The following is a 19,727-nucleotide window of genomic DNA, read 5'->3' on the forward strand; positions in this document are numbered from 1 at the left end:
TAGCATTTTATGGAATATTACACGAATCAAGGGTGACGATTGGAATTTTCAGGTCCTTATCGAATGTTACCAATTTGCCATTTCAGTATCAGTTTCCGTTGAATGATTGGTTTTTTTTTTAACGATGATGTGGCGGTGATTCGAAATAATCTTCGTAGATAAAAATGACACTCTTTTGCAACATTGTCAACGTAATACACCCGTTGGATCTACTCTTACCTCACATTCAGTGAAGCCGAAGGGATAGAATTTTCAAATTCCTTGAAAAATAAATTGTTTCGAGTCACGTCAACTGCCATCTGTCCCACACCTTTAATGGTTTCATAGATCGAGATCCAGAAAAAGTTTGTGGGCTGGTTGATCGAATTCGTCGCTGGTGACGTTTGAAAAAATTAACCCATCCCCTCTTTTCGTACGTTGTTGACATTTGAAAAATCCGGTAAATATAGAAAATCGGTATAAAAAACTCCAAAAATTCATAGAGTACAGTTTGAAAAAAATTTACTGAGAACTTTTACTTATCAATAACGTGCACTGCATAGTGCATATGCGTCACACGTGCATAACTCAACCTAGAATTATGAATTATTATCTGTAGGTATATTTTTAGAACGATGACCATAGTAAAATAATGAATCTGTTCGGTATATTTTGAATCGAATTTTCAGAAATCAGTTATTTATAATTATAGAGTTACGGATGGAAAAATTTTCCAACTTTGCTTTGTTCGTTTGATGTCATTATATCTGCATTTTTATCAATTTCCCTCACAAACTTTACTACCAAATAAATACCTAGAAAAAATTGCAAATTTCTTCAACCTTGGATGTTGACGAAGCACAAAAGAAATTCTTATCTCGAATTTTCAAAGGATCGGTTTGTTCAAGAAAGCTTTTGAATATTGTATCTGAAATCTGAAACATTCGTTTTGTGCTTTTATTTTATGTTTCCATTTCTTATTTTTAGCAAATTTTAGATAGATAGATGGATAGATAGCTTTTATGTTATCATGATCATCAAAAGACTATAGTATCTACTCGTAGAGTTAGTATCCTTCATCGTGTTTTCAACAATGCGCGTCGAGCAAGATGCGAAATTTCTCTGGTAAGTCGAAGTAATCGTCGTCTATAAACAAGTAAATAAATAAATGAATTTTCAGTTTTGCCAGCCCAATTTTCAAAAAGTTCCTATTTTGAAGAAAAATTCTATAGTCTCCAGAAGAAATAATTTCCCTGGAGAATCTTTTCGGTTTTTCAAAATGTCGAATAACACTAGGCAACAATTTTTGACTTTTTTTTGTGTTCGGGTTGAAAATGGGCTTAATCGATAGTTTAGACCCTAAAACAAAAAACAGAGTGGGGTTTTTCAATTTGAGTTGTTTTTGTAGTCAGGAGAGATGATCAAAGTTGCAAAAATGGCCGTTTTTGCCCTATTTCACGAGTTTGTGGAGACATCAGCATTATGTTTCAAAAAAAACCAAGGTCATATTCGAATTCTACGCACTTTTTTAAGTAAACAATTTCACCGGATTTTTGATTTTCAAAGTTTCAAGCGCATACGGAAGATTTTTGTTTGTAACATATTTTAAAACTCGGAGCGCGCGACGCTGGCGTTACTCCACCACGTAATCGTGGCTCGGAACCGTGTTCGCGCGGGCGAGGCTCTCGTGCAGTAAAAATCTCGTGTTACAAACGAAAATCTTCCGTATGCGCTTGAAACTTCGAAAATAAAAAATCCGGTGAAATTGTTTACTTAAAAAAGTGCGTAGAATCCGAATATGACCTTGGTTTTTTTTTGAAACATAATACTGATGTCTCCACAAACTCGTGAAATAGGGCAAAAACGGTCATTTTTGCAACTTTGATCATCTCTCCTGACTACAAAAACAACTCAAATTGAAAAACCCTACTCTGTTTTTTGTTTTAGGGTCTAAACTATCGATTAAGCCCATTTTCAACCCGAACACAAATATGCCGTTGCCTAGTGTAATCCCTGTATTCGAAGATTTTTTGAAGGGTTGGCAACACTGTATTCAATTTAGAAAAGTATGCCGAGTATGCGTAGGTAAATAACAACCTATTTTTAAAAATCAGATTGAGCCATTGAGAGATACATTGAATAAGACTACAAAATGAATTTATATAAAATAAATATTCAACAATTAAAAAGTACGTAGGTATACTTACATAAAAATAGGTTCTTGAATAATATTTGTACATATTATATATCATAGGTATTTAAATAAGAATGCGGTTATCCTTTAATTTTTCAGCAACCTTTCAGTAATAAGCTATCTGTTTCACTTTCCTCGTGATCGGATTCTGTGGTGCTGTTTAGCAATGAGGATCGGATTGTTCCATTCCCTATAAATGAATTGAATTTTTCGAAGTTGGGTAGTACTTGACTACTTATTCAGCTAGACAAATAGAGATATAATGTGATCACAGAATGGTGGAAAATTTTTATTATTCACTTACTACGTTATCTGTGGCTAGTATTGCATCCAACTCTTGAGTGATTGTTGTAAAGTCTGGTCGATCCTTGGGCAGATGATTCCAGCATTTACGCAGCGTTATCATTTTATTATTCCGATAAAAATTTCTACGAGCCCTTCAACCAAGCTTAGCAGAACACAGCGAAAATGTAGACGTGTTTCATATCTTTTCATGGAATTTTGCATGAATCAGGGGTGATGGTTAGATTTTTCTGGTGTATAGATCCAATTTGTGATTTCGATATCAGTTTCCGTTGGATGATTGTTTTTTACCAACAACGCGACGAGACGGCGATTCGAAATAATTTCCACTGATAAAATAAAAAATAAATGACACTTTATCTACGAATACACTCGTGGCATCTACTCTTGCCTCCCATTCAGGGAAGAGATAGAATCATTTTCAAATTCTTCGAGAAATAAATTGTTTCGAGTTTTGTTATCTTCCACAGTCCCACACCCACCATGGCTTCATAGACATGCGGAAAAACTTGCGGGTTGGTTGATCAAATTCGTCGCTGGTGATGTTTGAAAAAATTAACCTTTCTCCGTCTCCCACTTTTCGAATGTTGTTAATGTTTGAAATACCCGGAAAATTAGAAAATCAGTGCGAAAAACTCAAAAAATTCATTGAATAGTTACAGTTTGGAAAAATATTTGAACCGAAAACTTATTTATCAATAACGTGCACTGCATATGCGTGCATAAGCATAACTTTAACCTAGACTTATGAATTTTTATGTATAGGTAGGTTTGTTTAGAACGATGATCATACCTGCTTATTAAAGTAATGAGTCTTTTATATTTTGAATCAAATTTTCAAGAAAAAAATGACGAAATAAAATGATTAAAAATTCAGGATGAAGTGAGGATAGGCGGTCGAAAATTTCTGAGAAATTTTTTCCCAATCAAGACATCTTACCCCATTAAAACGTAAATGGGAGCAGGAGTCGATTTTACCCCTCATTCGGGAAGACGGACTTTGGCGAGAAATTAAATTATTTTAACGAAAATGTTTTTACCTCCATTTTGGCAACAAAATAAAAACGAAAATAATGTACATATTACAGTAGTAAGTGAGGAGCTTGGGTACAAAGTTGGACAATCGCCACAGGGTTGATTTTGAGAAAATCAATGTTTTTTGTTACAAAAATATACAGCATTGTAAAGGCGGGGGATATTTGACAAATTGTAGTGATGATACTGAGTAACAAAAATACAAAAAATATCCTTCCACCATCACCCCCCTCCACTAATAAAAAGAACCTGAAAACGCACTTGTCTGATTTTGAAACTAAGATGAAGATAATTTGAAATTGAAGCTGTCTAGATCAGTTAGGTTTTGATTCGTATAGGATTTTTAACCCTCTTTCCATTTCTGAGGTCCCTAGTTTTAAAATAGTATATAAAAGGTCAAAAAACGCGATCAAAGTTGCACCTTAGTTTCAAACACAGACATGTGCAAATTGTCTTGGTTTCAAAAACAGACATATCCTGGACAATTTGCACATGTCTGTGTTTGAAACTAAGGCAAAACTTTGAGCGCGTTTTTTTACCCTTTTATGTACTATATTGAAAATAACAGACCTCGGCAATGAAAAGAGCGTTAAAAATCCTATAAGAATCAATATCTAATTCAATTTTTGTAGAAGTGGGATGGCGTTTGTCTAACTTTGTAACCAACCTCCTCAAGTTATCTATTGAAAAAACAATGTTCACAGCTCTACTTTGGCTATAAAATGTAACAAAAACGAAGTAATCGTGACTTATTGCGTTTTGGGAGAACGATTGCAATCTGCAATTTACAGAAAAGCTGGATTGCGTGTAAATGAATAGGTATTTTTGGTAGGTTAGGCATTAAATAGGTGAGATACAACCTATAGAACACAATGGCGTGAAAAACGCGATTTTCAAAAAAATTGACTTATTCCCTTTTGGAAAACCACCCTTCATTTAAGATATCTATGGTACGTCTACATATGTCACATATTGAAGGGGAACATTTAGTAAATTTACAAATATTATGTAGTACATATGTACATTATTTTGGGTGAATTGAATTTAGCATAGGTACCTTCACATGAAAATATGCTGAAATGTTCGTAAAAAAAATCCGTCTATTTTCCATATTTTCAAGAAGTATCTGACAGTAAACTATTGGTTTCATTTGCTTTGTGGCTACATACTGAGCTAATGCTTGAGCAATCAGAATCCGATTCTTCAATTACCTGAGTACAAATTTACTTTTTCAACATTTTTCGTATTCGCCAGAGTAGTAAGTAAATTTGGGTGAAATTCACACCTTCGGTGCAATAAGGTTACATTTCGAACAAGCTAACATTTTTGAATGCAGAGTGTAAAATTACCACCAAAAGTTCAAAATTTTCAAAATTAATTTTTTTTGAAAAGATGTAACCTTATTACTCCGCAGGTGCGAATTTATTTTCTGAATGGTAAAAAAATAATTCACTTACCGCATCCATCTTTTTTAATATGGCTTCTAAATCGTGAATGATTCTTGTAAAGTCGGGTCGATTTTCTGGCAAATGGTTCCAGCATTTCACCATTAGGCAATACCTGTTACGGAAATTTATGCATTACAATATACCTGTGTACAATATTATAATGGGCATTCATTGTTTTTCAGAAAGAATGATATGCGTCGAAAATCAGTGATTTGGTCGACTGAATGAAGTCTAGGTAGGTAGAGGTACTTACGTGTCCATTGAGCAATCTTTTGGTTTTTTCATACGGTACCCCGACTCAATATCTTGCAGTAGTTTTTCTGCATCGTCGTAGGTAGCGTAAGGAACTGCCCCATAGGTCACGATTTCCCAAAGTAGAATGCCGTAGGACCACCTGCATGTATCAATAAATGTATTAAGGTACGACAAGACAATTGTAGCTACTCGTATAAATGGCTGGGAAGCTTTATAAGTAGTTTGATGTAATGAAGATACAGATACACAATCATGTAGGTAGATACTCTCTAAATTTGAAACAGTCAATTTCACTGCTTAGCAGTCACGACATTTTGCCTTTTTAAAGCAGTAGTTTTTTTTACTACAAAACAGTGAAAAAAACTACTGCTTTAAAAAGGCAAAATGTCGTGACTGCTAAGCAGTGAAATTTGACTGCTTTAAATTTAGAGAGTACCTTTTTTTTTAGCTAGGTAGGTCTAGGTACCTGGATTAGATTGTCATACATATGTTCATTGTTACACTTACACATCAGATTGTGTGGAATGACGTCGGTGGGTTAAGGTTTCAGGTGCCATCCATTTCACCGGTAATCTACCTTTGGTCTTTTGTTTATAGTAGTCAGCATTTCGAATATCTCTGGCTAGTCCAAAATCAGCTATTTTCAGCACATAATCGTCAAATATCAGGATATTTCGAGCAGCAAGATCCCGGTGAATTAGCTGAGGAATTCAAAAAAAAAAAAGAATAATAATAAAGCTTGTACCTACTGAATTTCTCTGCTTTTTTTGAATATTTATCACACTATCGTAGGACTCGACTGTTCGTCTGTTCCACCATCAACTTCATGAAAAGACTGACTTACTTTTATAGAAGCCAAGTATTCCATGCCTCTGGCTATTTGTAGAGCAAATGTTAACTGAACCTTTACAGTCAAGTCATTTTTCCTGTTTTTTGAAGGTTGGTAGTGGTTTCTGAGGAAATCGAGTAAATTTCCGTGAGAAGAGTATTCGATGATGATGAGCAAAGGCCCATCTTGTGTACAACATCCGAGTAGACTAAGTACGTTGTCATGTCTGCCAATTAGTTTCATCAGTTCCATTTCGGTTACTAGATTAACCAAATCTTTGTCCTTGTGGGCATCTGTGGAATCAATGTAGATTCATTATACAATTTTTTAAAATGCGTTCTTCACTTTGTCAAGTGACTGGATCGCTTAAATCACTTGAAGTGGCTGTTGGTAACTTTTTTATGAAAATGATTTCACTGAAGTTTTTCAAAAATTATGAATGTCCATCTTTGTGACTTTCTTAGTAGGTACTTACTTTTTTGGTGGAGGGGGAGGGGGGTTCGAGTAGTTTGAGTAACATTTTTACACGTGGAAAGAGACTGCGATCCCTACAAAAATCAAGTTTATAAAAACATATTCATCTAGACATACTTTTCAACATTTTCACCGCTACTGTTGTGCCGATGTGTTGCTGTAAGTGGCCTGTAACATTTCCTTTGACAACTCTTCCAAACTCTCCTTCTCCTAGAAATTCGCCCAGAACAACGTTTTTTCGAGGAATTTCCCACTTTTCATCCAGCAGTAATTCATATTCAGTCCTCGGTGTCAGTTTATTTGCTTCCAATGTTGGCAGAGGTTCGTATACGATGGTGACGTTTGGTAATTTCTAGAATTGGAGCAAGATGGTAGGTGAAGGTAGATATTTAATGTCCTTGAGCGCCGGGGAGAAGTTCAACTCATGAATTCCAATCATTTACATGAGAGAAGTTGAATTTAACAAACAGATTGTAATACATATTTTGAAAAAAAAATTGAATTTGAGTAATCACTATATTTTTAAACCATAATTATGAGAATTACTCGTATTTTAATACCCTATGAATTTTAATCAAATTTTGTTTGAGAAACTGGACTGCAATTGAAGCATACGTTTCCAAACTGCATCAAGTTCATTTTCAATTTTCTGAGGTTGCAACGCCATCTAGCATGAAGTTGCGGTCAAAAATGGCTGATTTTTTTGATATGTTGTGTCCGAAGGTCTTGCCTACAACATACTTACCTATTGAAAAATCAGACAATTTGGGCCATTTTTGCGTTTCCAAATTGTACTGACTGAGTACCATGAATTTCTTATCCAATTTTTTTTAGACTTGGTGCAGTTTGGAAACGTATGCTTCAATTTCATGTATGGGAGCGTCTAGTTTTTCTTTTGTGACCTCTTAGATATAAAAAAATTGAGAAAAACAGTTTCAGGAAATTTTCATGTGATGAGTTTGGGAAGTCGTCAATTTCCAAAATGAGAGGAACACACAAATAAGTAAGTACATTCTTCAAATTTACCAGTTCAGGCATCACAAGTGGTCCTTTTTATCAGGAGTTTTTCTCTTTTTTTTCGAGTTTGGTTTTCAAAAGTCCTTTTTTCTAAGAAAATCCTTTTTAGGTCCTTAGTTGTGTCCTTAAAAAAGAGAATTTTGTTTTTTTAAATGCAGTAGATTAGCCATATTTGCATTTTTGATAGAGCTACTCATAAGAGTAAAAACGATGGAATTTTTATCCATTTTTTAAATTTTGTTTTTTACTATTCTTTTTAAGTATGTTTTGTTTTTTGTGTCATTAACCATTTTATTAGCCAAAGCCTCGTTTGCTTTTTTCAAGTTAGAACTTTTTTTGAAAATCATTATTCATCATAAACTCCTTCATTCATCACACAAGAAAACATCGTTTTTATCCCTCTCGAAGTACTAATTGATAAAATTCACAAGTTGGCATTTTTACGTTTCTTCTCCCTCCCTCCTCCTCTGAAAAACGACTTTGACTACTCCTATACACTTATTATATCAGGAAGCATCTGAAATCCTCCCTTCTATACGATCAAAACTCATCCTTTCAAAATTTTTCATTCACCTTAAAACTATTGACAGTCTCCCTCTCACCATAGACTCAAAAATTGATCCCAATCTTCCATATTATGCTTTTGACTCATATCTCCATAAAGCCTCTTCCATTCTAAACTCCATTCAGATATATCCTCTTCCACCATTCTATCCAGAAAATCCTATAAAAACTAAGAATAATATTCTCTCATTTAATACATCATTGCTCAAATACACTCAACTAAATACTCAAATCATCAATGAAACACGATATCATACCAGGGAGAAGTAGATGTTGGTGGAAAGATTGCAAAGTTCCTGAGAGTCACAGGACTGATAAATAGGACCCTGAGAAGCAGTAAGGTGCGAAAAGAAACAAGATTGAAGGTGTACAATACCCTAGCAATACTAATGATGACTTATGGAAGCGAGGTATGGGCACTGAAGAAATCTGATAAAAGAAGAATAACGGCAGCAGAGATGAAGTTCATAAGGAGAACGGCAGGGGTGACTCTCAGAGACAGAGTCCCATCTGAGAAAATAACAGCAGATCTCGGAGTGAAGCCAGTCATGAAGGAGATAAAACAGTATAGGAAAGATTGGAGAAATCATGTCAAAAGGATGGAGGAAACAAGATCACCGAAACAGGTCCTTCAATATACACCGTGAAGCAGAGGGAGACCAAGGAGGAAACTCACGGATACCTCAGGCTCATCCTCAACAGGTTCCACACCGCAGCAGACAGGCCAATAGGCCTACCGCTTATAAGGAAACGATGACGATCAATAACTTTATTGCTCACTGTCAGTATAATGATTTCATTTTGTTTTACACTGATGGGTCGAAATCCGTGGGTCGCTGTGGTTGTTCAGTCGTTCATGATTGTGAGGTTTCACGATTTCCACTTCCGTGCTTGTTCAGTATTCTTTCATGTGAACTACAGTGGAACCTCGATAACTTGAAACTCTCTAACTCAAAAACCTCTATAGGCCGAACCAACCTCCCTTCCCCTTGAAATCTCTGTAACACTCAATGTTTCCTTTACTCGGATAAGTCAAAATTGACTACACAAACCAGTTGTAATTCGAAGCTAAAATTTTGCCAAAATAGCGAGAAAGCCTTTATAAGTCGTATGTTGTCGGGCTTTTACCTCTATAACTCGAATATTTCAATTCATAATTCTATCGTTTTTAAGCACTTACATATCTCTTGATTCATTCATTTCGTAAAACCTCTATAACTCGAAAACTGATTATCTCAAAAACCTCTATAAGCCGACTGCATGACCATTCCCCTTGGATTTTGAGTTATTGAGGTTCCACTGTAGGTATATGCTATCCTTACATCTTTAAACATGGCAATTGAGAGCAGACTCAACAAAGTTGTGATCTTCACTGATTCACTAAATTCCATCTCACAACTAAGATCTAAATCTAAACAACATCCAATTGCCTCAGCAATCTCATCTCTCCAATGTGACATGAATGGATGTTACCATAGCCTGGATTCCAGCCCACTTAGGAATTTTGGGAAATGAAACAGCAGACTTAGCAGCAAAGCAGTCACTAAGAATTTCACCTGTACCAGAAATACCTGTTCCAATGTCTGATGTGATGGAAGCCATATGTTCACGGTTAATTCCCAGCTAAAGCCACACCACCAACATTCAAGATTTATCCAGGAAGCAGGCCGCTGCCTTATGCCGTGTATGTACAGGCCATACCCTCCTCACCCACTCTCATCTGTTCAAAAAAGAACCCCCTCCAATATGCTATACATGCGAAGTTCAACTCACTATCTCCCACATCTTACTCACCTGTCAAGATTATACCAATTTAAGAAACTCACTCAACCTCCCTAAAACTTTACCTGAAATAGCTCATAACCCTTCAGTGTTACTCTCCTTTCTCCAAAAATCCAACCTCCTTCCATTAATGTAACATCATAAAATGAACCGTGCCTCTAGACTTGTAGCTGTACACGACACGGTGACCAAACAACAGGTAACAGGTAAAATAATTATGTTGATATTGGGGCAAAACACCTAAAATTTCCTTTTTTAGTCCTTTTTTTTTGGTGAAAAATGGTCCTTGAATTTCCTTTTCTTTTTTCAAAATACAATCGAGATGCCTGCTGAGTTGAATTTCTCTCGGTTATTAAATGGTTAAAAGGATGGATGTTGTTCGGCGCATTTGTTTTAGAAGTTTGTGTATAAATATTTGTAGGTACTTACTAGTATATCTAATTCATTTTTGTCCAGCTTGATTTCATTTTCAATCACAACACGTTTTACGCATTGCGACACAGCTATCATTTCCATGCCCATTTTATTGATTTGTTGTTGCATCTTGCGCGATCTTTCCGCAGATTTTCTAGAATAAATAACGGATACTGCGACTCCAGTAAACGTTACTGCCAGCATTAGGATTATTATTACATGGATGTTTTCCGTTAACCAGTTTGTTGATTGGTTACTTGGGTGTCCTTTTTTAATTATTGTCGAATTCGAACAGTGCTGTATATCGTGCAACCAGAGATCTGTCGTGGTGGGTTTATCACCTAATCTGCCGTATATACATTCTCCAGTTTCTGAATTCCACATACACGAGTAATTCTTATTTAGACATGTTGCGCATTGATCACCCAAATAGGCGCATTTATACACGATAATATGTGTGTTGTACAAGTTGTCGAGTGCTTTTGATCCGTTCCATAAAATAGACAGTTCGACCGTTACAAAAGGTTTCAATTCAGTGTATGTAAATATCTCATCATTACATCTCAATTCTCCCTTTTTCATAGCATTTCCTGGGTAATCACCTTCTAGCTGATGACCAAATTGTATCATCTGCTTTTTAGAATCGAATACAAATTTGCATGTGAATCTTTCGTAATTTAAAAGCATTGGTATCTTATAATTTACTTGTATTTGTTCTCTCTTTACTGCATGGGCAGCAATGTAAATGTCTGAATTATCTTTGGTGAAGAACTGTGGGCAAAACATCGAGTCTTTCGAGTATTTAAATCCATATAATGATGTTGTACTACTCCGTAGAGGGAAATTATTGTTGGTGCTAAGATTTATACCTATTACTATATCATCCTTTTTCCAAATTGCATTATCTGTGCACCTTGATTCATTCACATACCACTTGCACGGATAAGGAGAAGTTATACAGGTTGAACATGATTCATATGTACTACAATCGTAAAATATGACGCGAATTTTTTGAAATACTGGGCCATGGATTATCTGAACTGATAGCTGAGCTCCTATGGAATGATTATTGACGGGGGTCGGAGGTAAATGATTAGGAGCAGGTGTTATGCAATTGATGCTATTTTTTGTGCATATAGTTGTTGTATTGATAGAAAAATTTCCAAATTCGAATGAACATATTGTTGTATGGTTGATGAACGGATGCGAAGGTAGCAATTTGAAAATTTCATTTGATTCCGATGTTCTTGAGAATTTGTTTGCTGGGCATGAATATGGATCTATGTATTCATCATGTGAGACCCAGTTGATGCAATTTCGTTCTACATTACACTCTGATCTCAAACAACATCTTTTACTGGTAATACACCATCCACAATAAGGATCTTTTATTATCAAACATGCGTGCGATGTGTGATATTCGTCGCAATTATGTATTTTGACTTTGATGAGTTCATCTCTGGTCATCACATATAAAAAGTTCATTGTAGAATCAAACTGCATTGTATCTGGATATGATGTGTGTGGTGCCTCAATCGTTATGTCTGCATATTTATTCCCAGTGGACAAATCAGGCAAATCAATTCCTTTTATTGATATTTTCTGTAACCGGTTGTCCCTGGTAGAAAGAAACAAGATTGTGTGATTGTTAATTGAGGTAACCACCATTGCTTCCACCCATACTTCACTAGGTGGATGTGAATATACCAGGTCTCCGACCAGCGTTTGATTCTTTTGAAACAGGGAATGTAATTCATTTATTTGATACCTACATACGTGGAAGGTATTTGTCCTCGTATTGTCACGGTTTTGCTGTGTGAGCGTGAACAAGATTTTGTCCTCCATTTCATGTGAATCTGTTTTCGAACCAGAATGTGGATTTCGCTTTTGGATATAGACATTTGTGATTTGCGGTGTAATAATTGTCCCATTCGGACCGGATTTGCACGTTATGGGAACTCTATTGCACGAATTGTCTTTGTGAGCATCTGTCCCAGTTGGATACTCACCTACCCGATTATTCAATTCATACAAATAGTTCGTGGTGATGAAATAGCCGACATTTTGGAAACTGAAACCATAAATTAAATCTTCTTCGAAATCCAAGGGACATTCGTTTATCGTAAAATGAAAAGCAGTATTTTGTGTAAGAGTTGAAGAAAAATGTCCTCGTTCTAGATTTCTGATAGATATTGTTCGTATTGACTTGGAATCATTATAGTAATTTTTGCGACCAACATACAGTGTTGATAGTGGTGTTGATGAATTGTTGAGTAAAATGGGACCTATGAAGGCTACAATTCCCTGATAATTTGGTAACCCGCCGGGTATACGTTCAAACATGGTTTTCCAGATTTTTGAAATATTACTCATATCGTGAGCAAGACAGATACCTGAGAAAAAAGTGTCACACGAAATCAGTTGCAGATTGTGATAGTCCAATACTAGCACTTTGTTTTGATTATTCGTTGTTGTTTGTTTCAATTTATGCGAACAGTTGGCAGCTGTGCAATCTGAAGGACTGAGTTCCGATATAGTGTAATCAATTTGCAGTTCGAGATCCGTTGATAATTGATAAATATGGTTTACTGCGCCTATATATACCCATCTTCCATATTCATCTACTGCCAAGTGACTGAACTCTACGGCGTTTTTATCTGAAAACACTTTCCAAGTTTCCTTAGCTGATTTTTCATTTGAGTAATTCGTGTTCAGGAAAAATATAAACATTTGTATCAATAGTATGTGTAAGAGCTTAAAAGAATTCATTGCGATAAAAATGTCAAAAGGTTAGCCTACTTTATCATTCGGTTGATTTGTCCTACTTTTCCCCGTATGATGTAGATTTCGTTTTGCAATATCTGGAAGCATAAAGAAGATAAATAGACTTCAGTCTTATAGATTATGTTGGTGATTGATGGAGTAGAATCAGGCCCAGTCATTAAAGAAATTTTTACAGGAAAAATGATTATCAAACAGATCTTTCTCAGATATTGTTCACAGTGGTCCCCTCAACAATAAACTAAAAGTCCCCGCCCCTACGGTGTCCGGAACCACCTTAAAGGGGGGGGGTGGGACCTCTCCCAATTTCAGTTTTTCGCAATTTTCTCCTCCGCATTGCATTTTAGCGAAAAATGTGTGGTTAGATAAAAAAATCTACGTCAAATTTCCGATCTAATGATGTATCAACTTTTCTTGTATGTGAAAGGAAGGCGGAATTAGAACCATTCAAATGAAGGGGGTTTCCTGAAAAATACATATAGGCTATAGGCGCCTGAGAGGAGTGAAATGGTCCCCGAAAGCGTCGGAGTTGATATTATCATGGAAGGTGGATACCATTGGGAAACTTCCGCGTGAAAAATTTCAGATCCACAGTCCCTCCCCAATGGGGGACCCCCCTTTTTTGACACTTCAATAACACTTTTCTCAGCCCCATTTTAACCAATTTTGAAAATTTTTCAGTATGTTATGTACGTACATCCTTATTAGGTATCGCCACAAAAATTTTCAACCTCCTCCCCTCATATTTACCCCTCAAAATGGTGTTTTTTTCATTTTTTTTTATGCCTATTAAGAATCAAGATTGCAAGGTACAATTTTAGAAACACGTTTTTTGGATGTATTTTTGAGCCCCAAACACCATGTACCTTTTCCGAAATTTTTGGTTTGGTGCGCCGCGCTGAAAGGTTGGAAACATGTGTCTTAAGGTGGGGGGGGGGGGGGGTGAAATGAGAATTTTGGGAAGCATGAATATCAATGATTAGGGGATCGTTTTCTTATGATTCGATACCGCTGAGCACGAATATGACGTCGGATTTTGTTTTACACTCACACACACCCCCTCCTGAGCCCTCAGCCCCCACCTCAATTTTTGATATTTTTAAAATAAATTCAATTTGATGATTTTATTGGTGTCGTTTTCTTACGATTCGATACCGCTGAGTACTAATATGACGTCAGATTTTCTGCTACACCCACACAGCCCCTTCGAAGCCGTCGCGTCAGCCCCCTCTGTAAAGGGAGGAATTGCGCCATTTTCCGTCGCTTAGGTGAGGGAAAATTGTTCTCCTTCTACCTTTCGCTCAATTCTCTTACGTAACCACGCTATCTAGCGGTTTAGTTCGCGTCAGTGAAGTGTTTCACGTTATCCGATCACAACTTCAGTCAACCACGGACTCACTAAGCGAGAGCTTAGTTCCCATTCAATAGATAGGTCGAGGTGCGGAGCCCTATCAGTACGTTCGACGTATGGAGCACGTACTTTCCACCTAATAATTACTGGGATATGGAATATCTTTTACGTAATGGACTATTGGATTGGATCGTGGTTACTCAAGAGATGAACTGCAGCATCTCTAAATTCTCATAATGAGTCATTTATGTCAGACCTGCCCTATCCGGCATAGATGTCCTTGTCCCTGGGTGGTGTTTTTAACACGTATTTGCGACTACTGTGTACTCGCTTCCTTTATTTAAATCGTAATTCTATTTACGTAATATAATCAGACTATGTATAATACAGTGCTTAATTAACAATAAAGCTAATGTAACGTTATAGTCGACCGAGTATTCATTTTATTCATATTTCTCTATATGCATAATTTATATTTCATATTATCTCCGAAGAGTAGGTATACGAGGCGGTAAATCGCCAGTGCCTATCTGTGCTTAGCACTAGGTATAGGTCTAACTAGGTCGTTAGGGTGAAGTTAGACCATGTAAGACTTTAGCACCGCAGGTGCAAGTAAAAGATTACAACAGTCTTTACATTTGGCGCCCAACGTGGGGCACGAGTGCCATAAATGCCATAAAATTTCCATAAGAATCACGAAGATCCAAGGACCAAATACCATCATCCAAGGTCAACTTCAACACCCATACCTACTTTTTACATGTGTGTGTTTAGTTCATAAGATGTTATTTCTAAGTTTCTTGGACCATAAATCACCATAAAGAAGTCATTTACGTAAGGATTTGATCCAGCAGTCAATAGATGGAAATATGGTACCATTTATGGTTCGCATTTATTTCATGTGTATTTTTACGTAATGAAGAATGAACCATTTATTTTGTCAGTTCGAGAAGATTTCATGTTTCGAGAAGGTAGGAATGCGAGTTCATTACCTACTTATCAAGCAGTGATACGGCAATAGAATACAAGTTTTACACTTGCATCTTACTGTACAAGTATTTTCGAGCTATAAATAGATGGGGATTTTTACGTTACATTTATTTCAATGTGTTCAACAACGCGAAATAGGTACCTACCTACGAGTCAGCGATTACATTCGAATATTCAGCATTGTTACGATGAAAATACGTTCAAACATGTTACCATGATAACGGAGGAACGTGATTTTTGCTGAATTTTATACAATGGAAATTATATTCAAGTTTTTATGGGAAAATACCAACTCTACAGGCATTGTACTTTGGCCTATAATCCCCACCATCGAGATTATTTATCTCTCACTTTCAACAGAGCTCCGAGTATTCGATACGATATTCGAATCATTATGTTTATTTCTTTCGTATGAAGAAGTTATCAATACCGTTTTATTTTGCGTAACCTAGCGTTTGCTTTTGTTATACTTCCAAACTTACGTTTTTCGTTAGCTCTGTTACAGATACGTTGTGTCATTTGCGTAATTAATTGCGTTCCAGTTCAGTTCATTCAGTTCCAGTCAAAGGCTCAATTTATTGAAATGGATTCCAATCAATCAAATAACGTGGGAAATGTCAACGGACAATCCAATGGTCAAAACCAAGGTAACACTCCAGCAGCCCCGGTGAACCAATCTGGATACTATGTTCAACAGTGGCCTCATCCGCAATATTTCGCGAGTTCAACTCAAATCATGCCTCAGAATGGTCAACCTCCGATGCCGTATGGAACCCCTGGTTTCTATTTTCCGAATCAATCCATGGTTTATGGTCCACCTCAACCAATCCAATACATGGCTCCTCAAGGAAATCCTCAGTTGGTCCAGCCAGTCCAAGGCACTGTTCAATCCAACCCTCCAAGCCAAACTCCGAATCAGGCAAATCATTCGATTTCCTCAAATGGCAATCAAACTGGCAATACTACTGTGATTCCGAACCCAGCTGTATCTCAACCTAGTACCTCAACTCAAAATATACAAACGAGTTCGAGTACTCAGGGACAGAATACAAGCGTTGTCCAGGCTTCTCAGTCTCAACCAACCCCTCAAAGGATGGTAGATGGCCAAGGTCGTAGTTATCATCCGAAATCACGTAATTTTTCCAGATATAGGGAAGAATTAAAAGCCACTATTCAAACAAAAGATCATCCAGCCGTAAGAGCCTGTGCTAATTTCGTGTCTGCTAAAGGATATAAGTTAGGAAAGAGCATTTCCAAAGCTCTGAATTTACGTTATAATGAGGAACAGTCCCGCACTAGCCAAGCTCACAATAGATTACTAGATGAATTACATGAATCTATGAACAGACGTCCTCAGAGTCAACCTCCTCAGAGTCAACCTCCTCAGAGCCAACCTTCTCAAAATCAGTCCACTCAACAACAAGCTACCACACCACCTCGCGAGGAAAGAGAAGAAAGTGCTTTCACACTTGAACAAACTCTCCAATGGTGTGATTTTGATAACAAGGCTGCGTGTGAAAATATTGGCAAGGACGTTTCCAATAAAAATTTATCAATAGCCGCGATCATAGATCCTCCTAGAAGAGAAGGTCAAGCAGCACGACGAGTTTATAATTTCGATGCACTGGATTTTTCATTGGGATTCGATAGTGCTGAAATTACAGTACCTACTCCGGATGAGAATACTGAATTACGCGATCACATAAAATGGTCTCTTGAGTGTAATGAAGATCGTATTAAATCTACTGAGGATATGCAGCTGCGAATACGTTCACTTGAAAGAGAATTGTCTGAAACACGGGAGGATATCAAAGATGTTTATAAAAGAGTAACTCAACAAATCGAAAGAGGATTATTATATTTTCGTGAAGCTATGATCAAGGATACACGAACCATTAAAAATTTATTCAGAGAAATGTATGAACAAAATTCCTACATCAATCACGTTGCTTTGAATAGCATGAGAATGGGTTTGGAAGCCACAGGAGAAATAGGAGTACTTAGACCTATGTGTGAAGATTTGTTAGATGCTGCGTCTGATACGTATGAAGTTTTACAGCCAATGATACAACGTTTCAACGAAATTGCTCGAGTTCCTTTATTCACACCCAATGGAATACCTAACCCACCGCCGCCTACCCCACAGCCACAGGTTGCTGTTCCCACGATTCCAGCAATTACATACCCACAGGCAGTTCACCCACAAAACAACTCGATCCCTCAGAACAATACGACACACAATGTTACAGCAAACATTGCAAATGTATCGATCCCGAATAATGTTCCTGCCGTTAACAATACTATTGATACAACTCAAAATCAAACTGCTCCAGGTATTGAGATTCTGAGGGAAAGTGGAAGACTAGCTCAAACGAAGGAAGTTATGGCCAGCATGATTAATAATTCAGGATTAATTTACAATCAAAAGGGAGAAGAACTGGTGGTCGAATTTCAGCTCGGAACAAACCACCTAATGAAAACACCTGATGCTAATCCTAGACAACGACAGTTAAGTTATGAATTGGACATTGCAAAGAACAATAATTATAAGTTAAAATCAAAAAATATTTTTGACAATAGACACAGGTTGACCAATGCCAATTTATTCGAGGTGATTTCTTTTATTCTCAAATTCGAACAACAAATGTGTAATAAAGGAGCTTCTGATTCCCAGTATATTGAATTTTTCAATGAACTCTTGATCAGTGAGGCCGCTATTAACTGGAAGGATTCGCTCAAACGTCCATTTACGTTATATTACAATCACCGTACATCGTTCATATTGACCATGTGGAACCAACAACAACATGAAGTTGCAAAAAACCATTTCAGAACTATCAACTTAGCTACTGATTCGACCAGAAGTTGGGCCTTAGACTTTCTAAAATGGTACATTATCCTTGGTGATACTAATATGACTGATGATGACCTTATCTCTACTTTATACGCAGTTGTTCCAACCAACATGCAACATCATTTTGGACTTGAGATTACTTGTGATAGAGTAACGTTTGAGAAACGCATTTGTGATTTAACCATCAGACAACTACCTACTTCGTTACGTCAACCTAATTCTTTATTGTATCAATCTACCCCGGTAATTCCTGCAAAGAAGAACAAGAAATTCGTCAAATTTGGTAAGGGTTCGCAAAATAATTCTAAACCCAATACGAATACCACTGGGGCATCTAATCAGCCAACTCCTGGGAGCTCCGGCGCTCAAACTTTCAGAACGCAAGTTAACCATACTGATTTTCCCCAATCATCATCCTCACAACAAAACAACGATGAAGACGATTTCCAACAACAAAATGAAGAAAGTTCAAAAAACGGGGAAGCTTCCGACACGTCCGACAACGAGGAGGGGACAGGGAACAACGAACAGGAGTAAATAATAAGTTACGTAAAAGAAAAGAATTCCCATTTTCGGAATACGAGTTTTTCGGGGATTCTTTAGCCCAAAAATTGTCTGAAATTGCCGAATGCGATATTACACCATCTGCATATTTACGTAACGATATTGCCTTACGTGATTTATTACATCAAGTCAAAAACAATAAATATAATAAGAAGAACGTTATCATTTCATTTGGTCAACGCGAACTAAACAGCAAATATGTAGATTTCAGGCAATTTACCCATCTAGCAGATCAATTAATGGAAGCTCTTATCGATAAAAAATTCAAAGATATTATCATCTTATTTCCTTTGGTATTACCACCAAAGAATGATCTTCACAAAGTACCAACTACACGGTGGCACGCATTTCAAAGGTTATATTCAGCTTTGGGAAAGTTACGTAACGTACGAGTCATTTTTGAAACTTCGTTATTATTCGCTTCTGTTAATCCACATACTTCACTTGATGGTAATTATGTTGTCGATGAAGATGTCAATGGTAACGTAAAACCCGATATTACGAAATTTTTCAAAAACAATGCCGGAATTTACTATCCAATACAAAAATTGAACGATAAATTAAAAGAAATCTTCACTGATGTAATTTCTGATTCCAGTCCAGTAATTGTTCGTACCACAACCACGAATACTGCTGAAAAAGACAAAACTATTAATGAAGAACTGAGTGAAGCTAATAGAGTTAACAACTACGATTATTCGAAACCAGATAATTACGATCCAACATTCGACCTACCAGTCAATGCTTTCACTATTGATTTCCGACCACCTATACCAGAACCTGAGTATGAATTTGACTACATTATCAATGCAACACGCGAACAATTAGCAATATGGTATCATACATATAAAACAGCTCACCTTAATGCTAAACGAATCCATAATCAAATCATT

General features: G+C 36.7%; 1 protein-coding gene and 1 long non-coding RNA gene across 3 annotated transcripts in view; one reads left to right on the forward strand and one right to left on the reverse strand.

Moving 5' to 3' along the window:
- Positions 1–19,727, forward strand: part of LOC135837814 (uncharacterized) — a 76,435-nt gene that overhangs the window by 10,828 nt on the left and 45,880 nt on the right. The window lies entirely within an intron of this gene.
- LOC135837758 (plexin-A4-like) lies at positions 1,110–13,109 on the reverse strand. Of its 2 annotated transcripts, XR_010557250.1 has the most exons (8): positions 10,310–13,109; positions 6,635–6,869; positions 6,059–6,336; positions 5,722–5,915; positions 5,213–5,353; positions 4,969–5,071; positions 4,569–4,722; positions 1,110–2,805 (listed from the first exon to the last, which is right to left on the reverse strand). XR_010557250.1 is itself a non-coding variant. In XM_065353148.1 (7 exons), the coding sequence occupies exons 1-7, from the start codon at positions 13,061–13,063 to the stop codon at positions 4,627–4,629; spliced, it is 3,801 nt and encodes a 1,266-aa protein (XP_065209220.1). In that variant the 5' UTR covers positions 13,064–13,109; the 3' UTR covers positions 3,422–4,626. The 2 variants fall into 2 exon arrangements, 1 of the variants encoding a protein (XP_065209220.1); XM_065353148.1 differs by lacking the exon at positions 1,110–2,805 and having other exon boundaries at positions 3,422–4,722.

Source organism: Planococcus citri, chromosome 1 (genome assembly GCF_950023065.1).
Source record: "Planococcus citri chromosome 1, ihPlaCitr1.1, whole genome shotgun sequence".
Taxonomy (NCBI): Eukaryota; Metazoa; Arthropoda; class Insecta; order Hemiptera; family Pseudococcidae; genus Planococcus; species Planococcus citri.

Excerpts from the sequence above, each read along its gene's own strand:
- LOC135837758 (XM_065353148.1), bottom strand. The coding sequence starts at position 13,063 with ATGAATTCTTTTAAGCTCTTACACATACTATTGATACAAATGTTTATA. Across the intron at positions 6,337-6,634 it reads AGCGGTGAAAATGTTGAAAA|ATGCCCACAAGGACAAAGAT; the intron begins GTATGTCTAGAT and ends TTGATTCCACAG. Across the intron at positions 5,916-6,058 it reads AATACTTGGCTTCTATAAAA|CTAATTCACCGGGATCTTGC; the intron begins GTAAGTCAGTCT and ends TGAATTCCTCAG.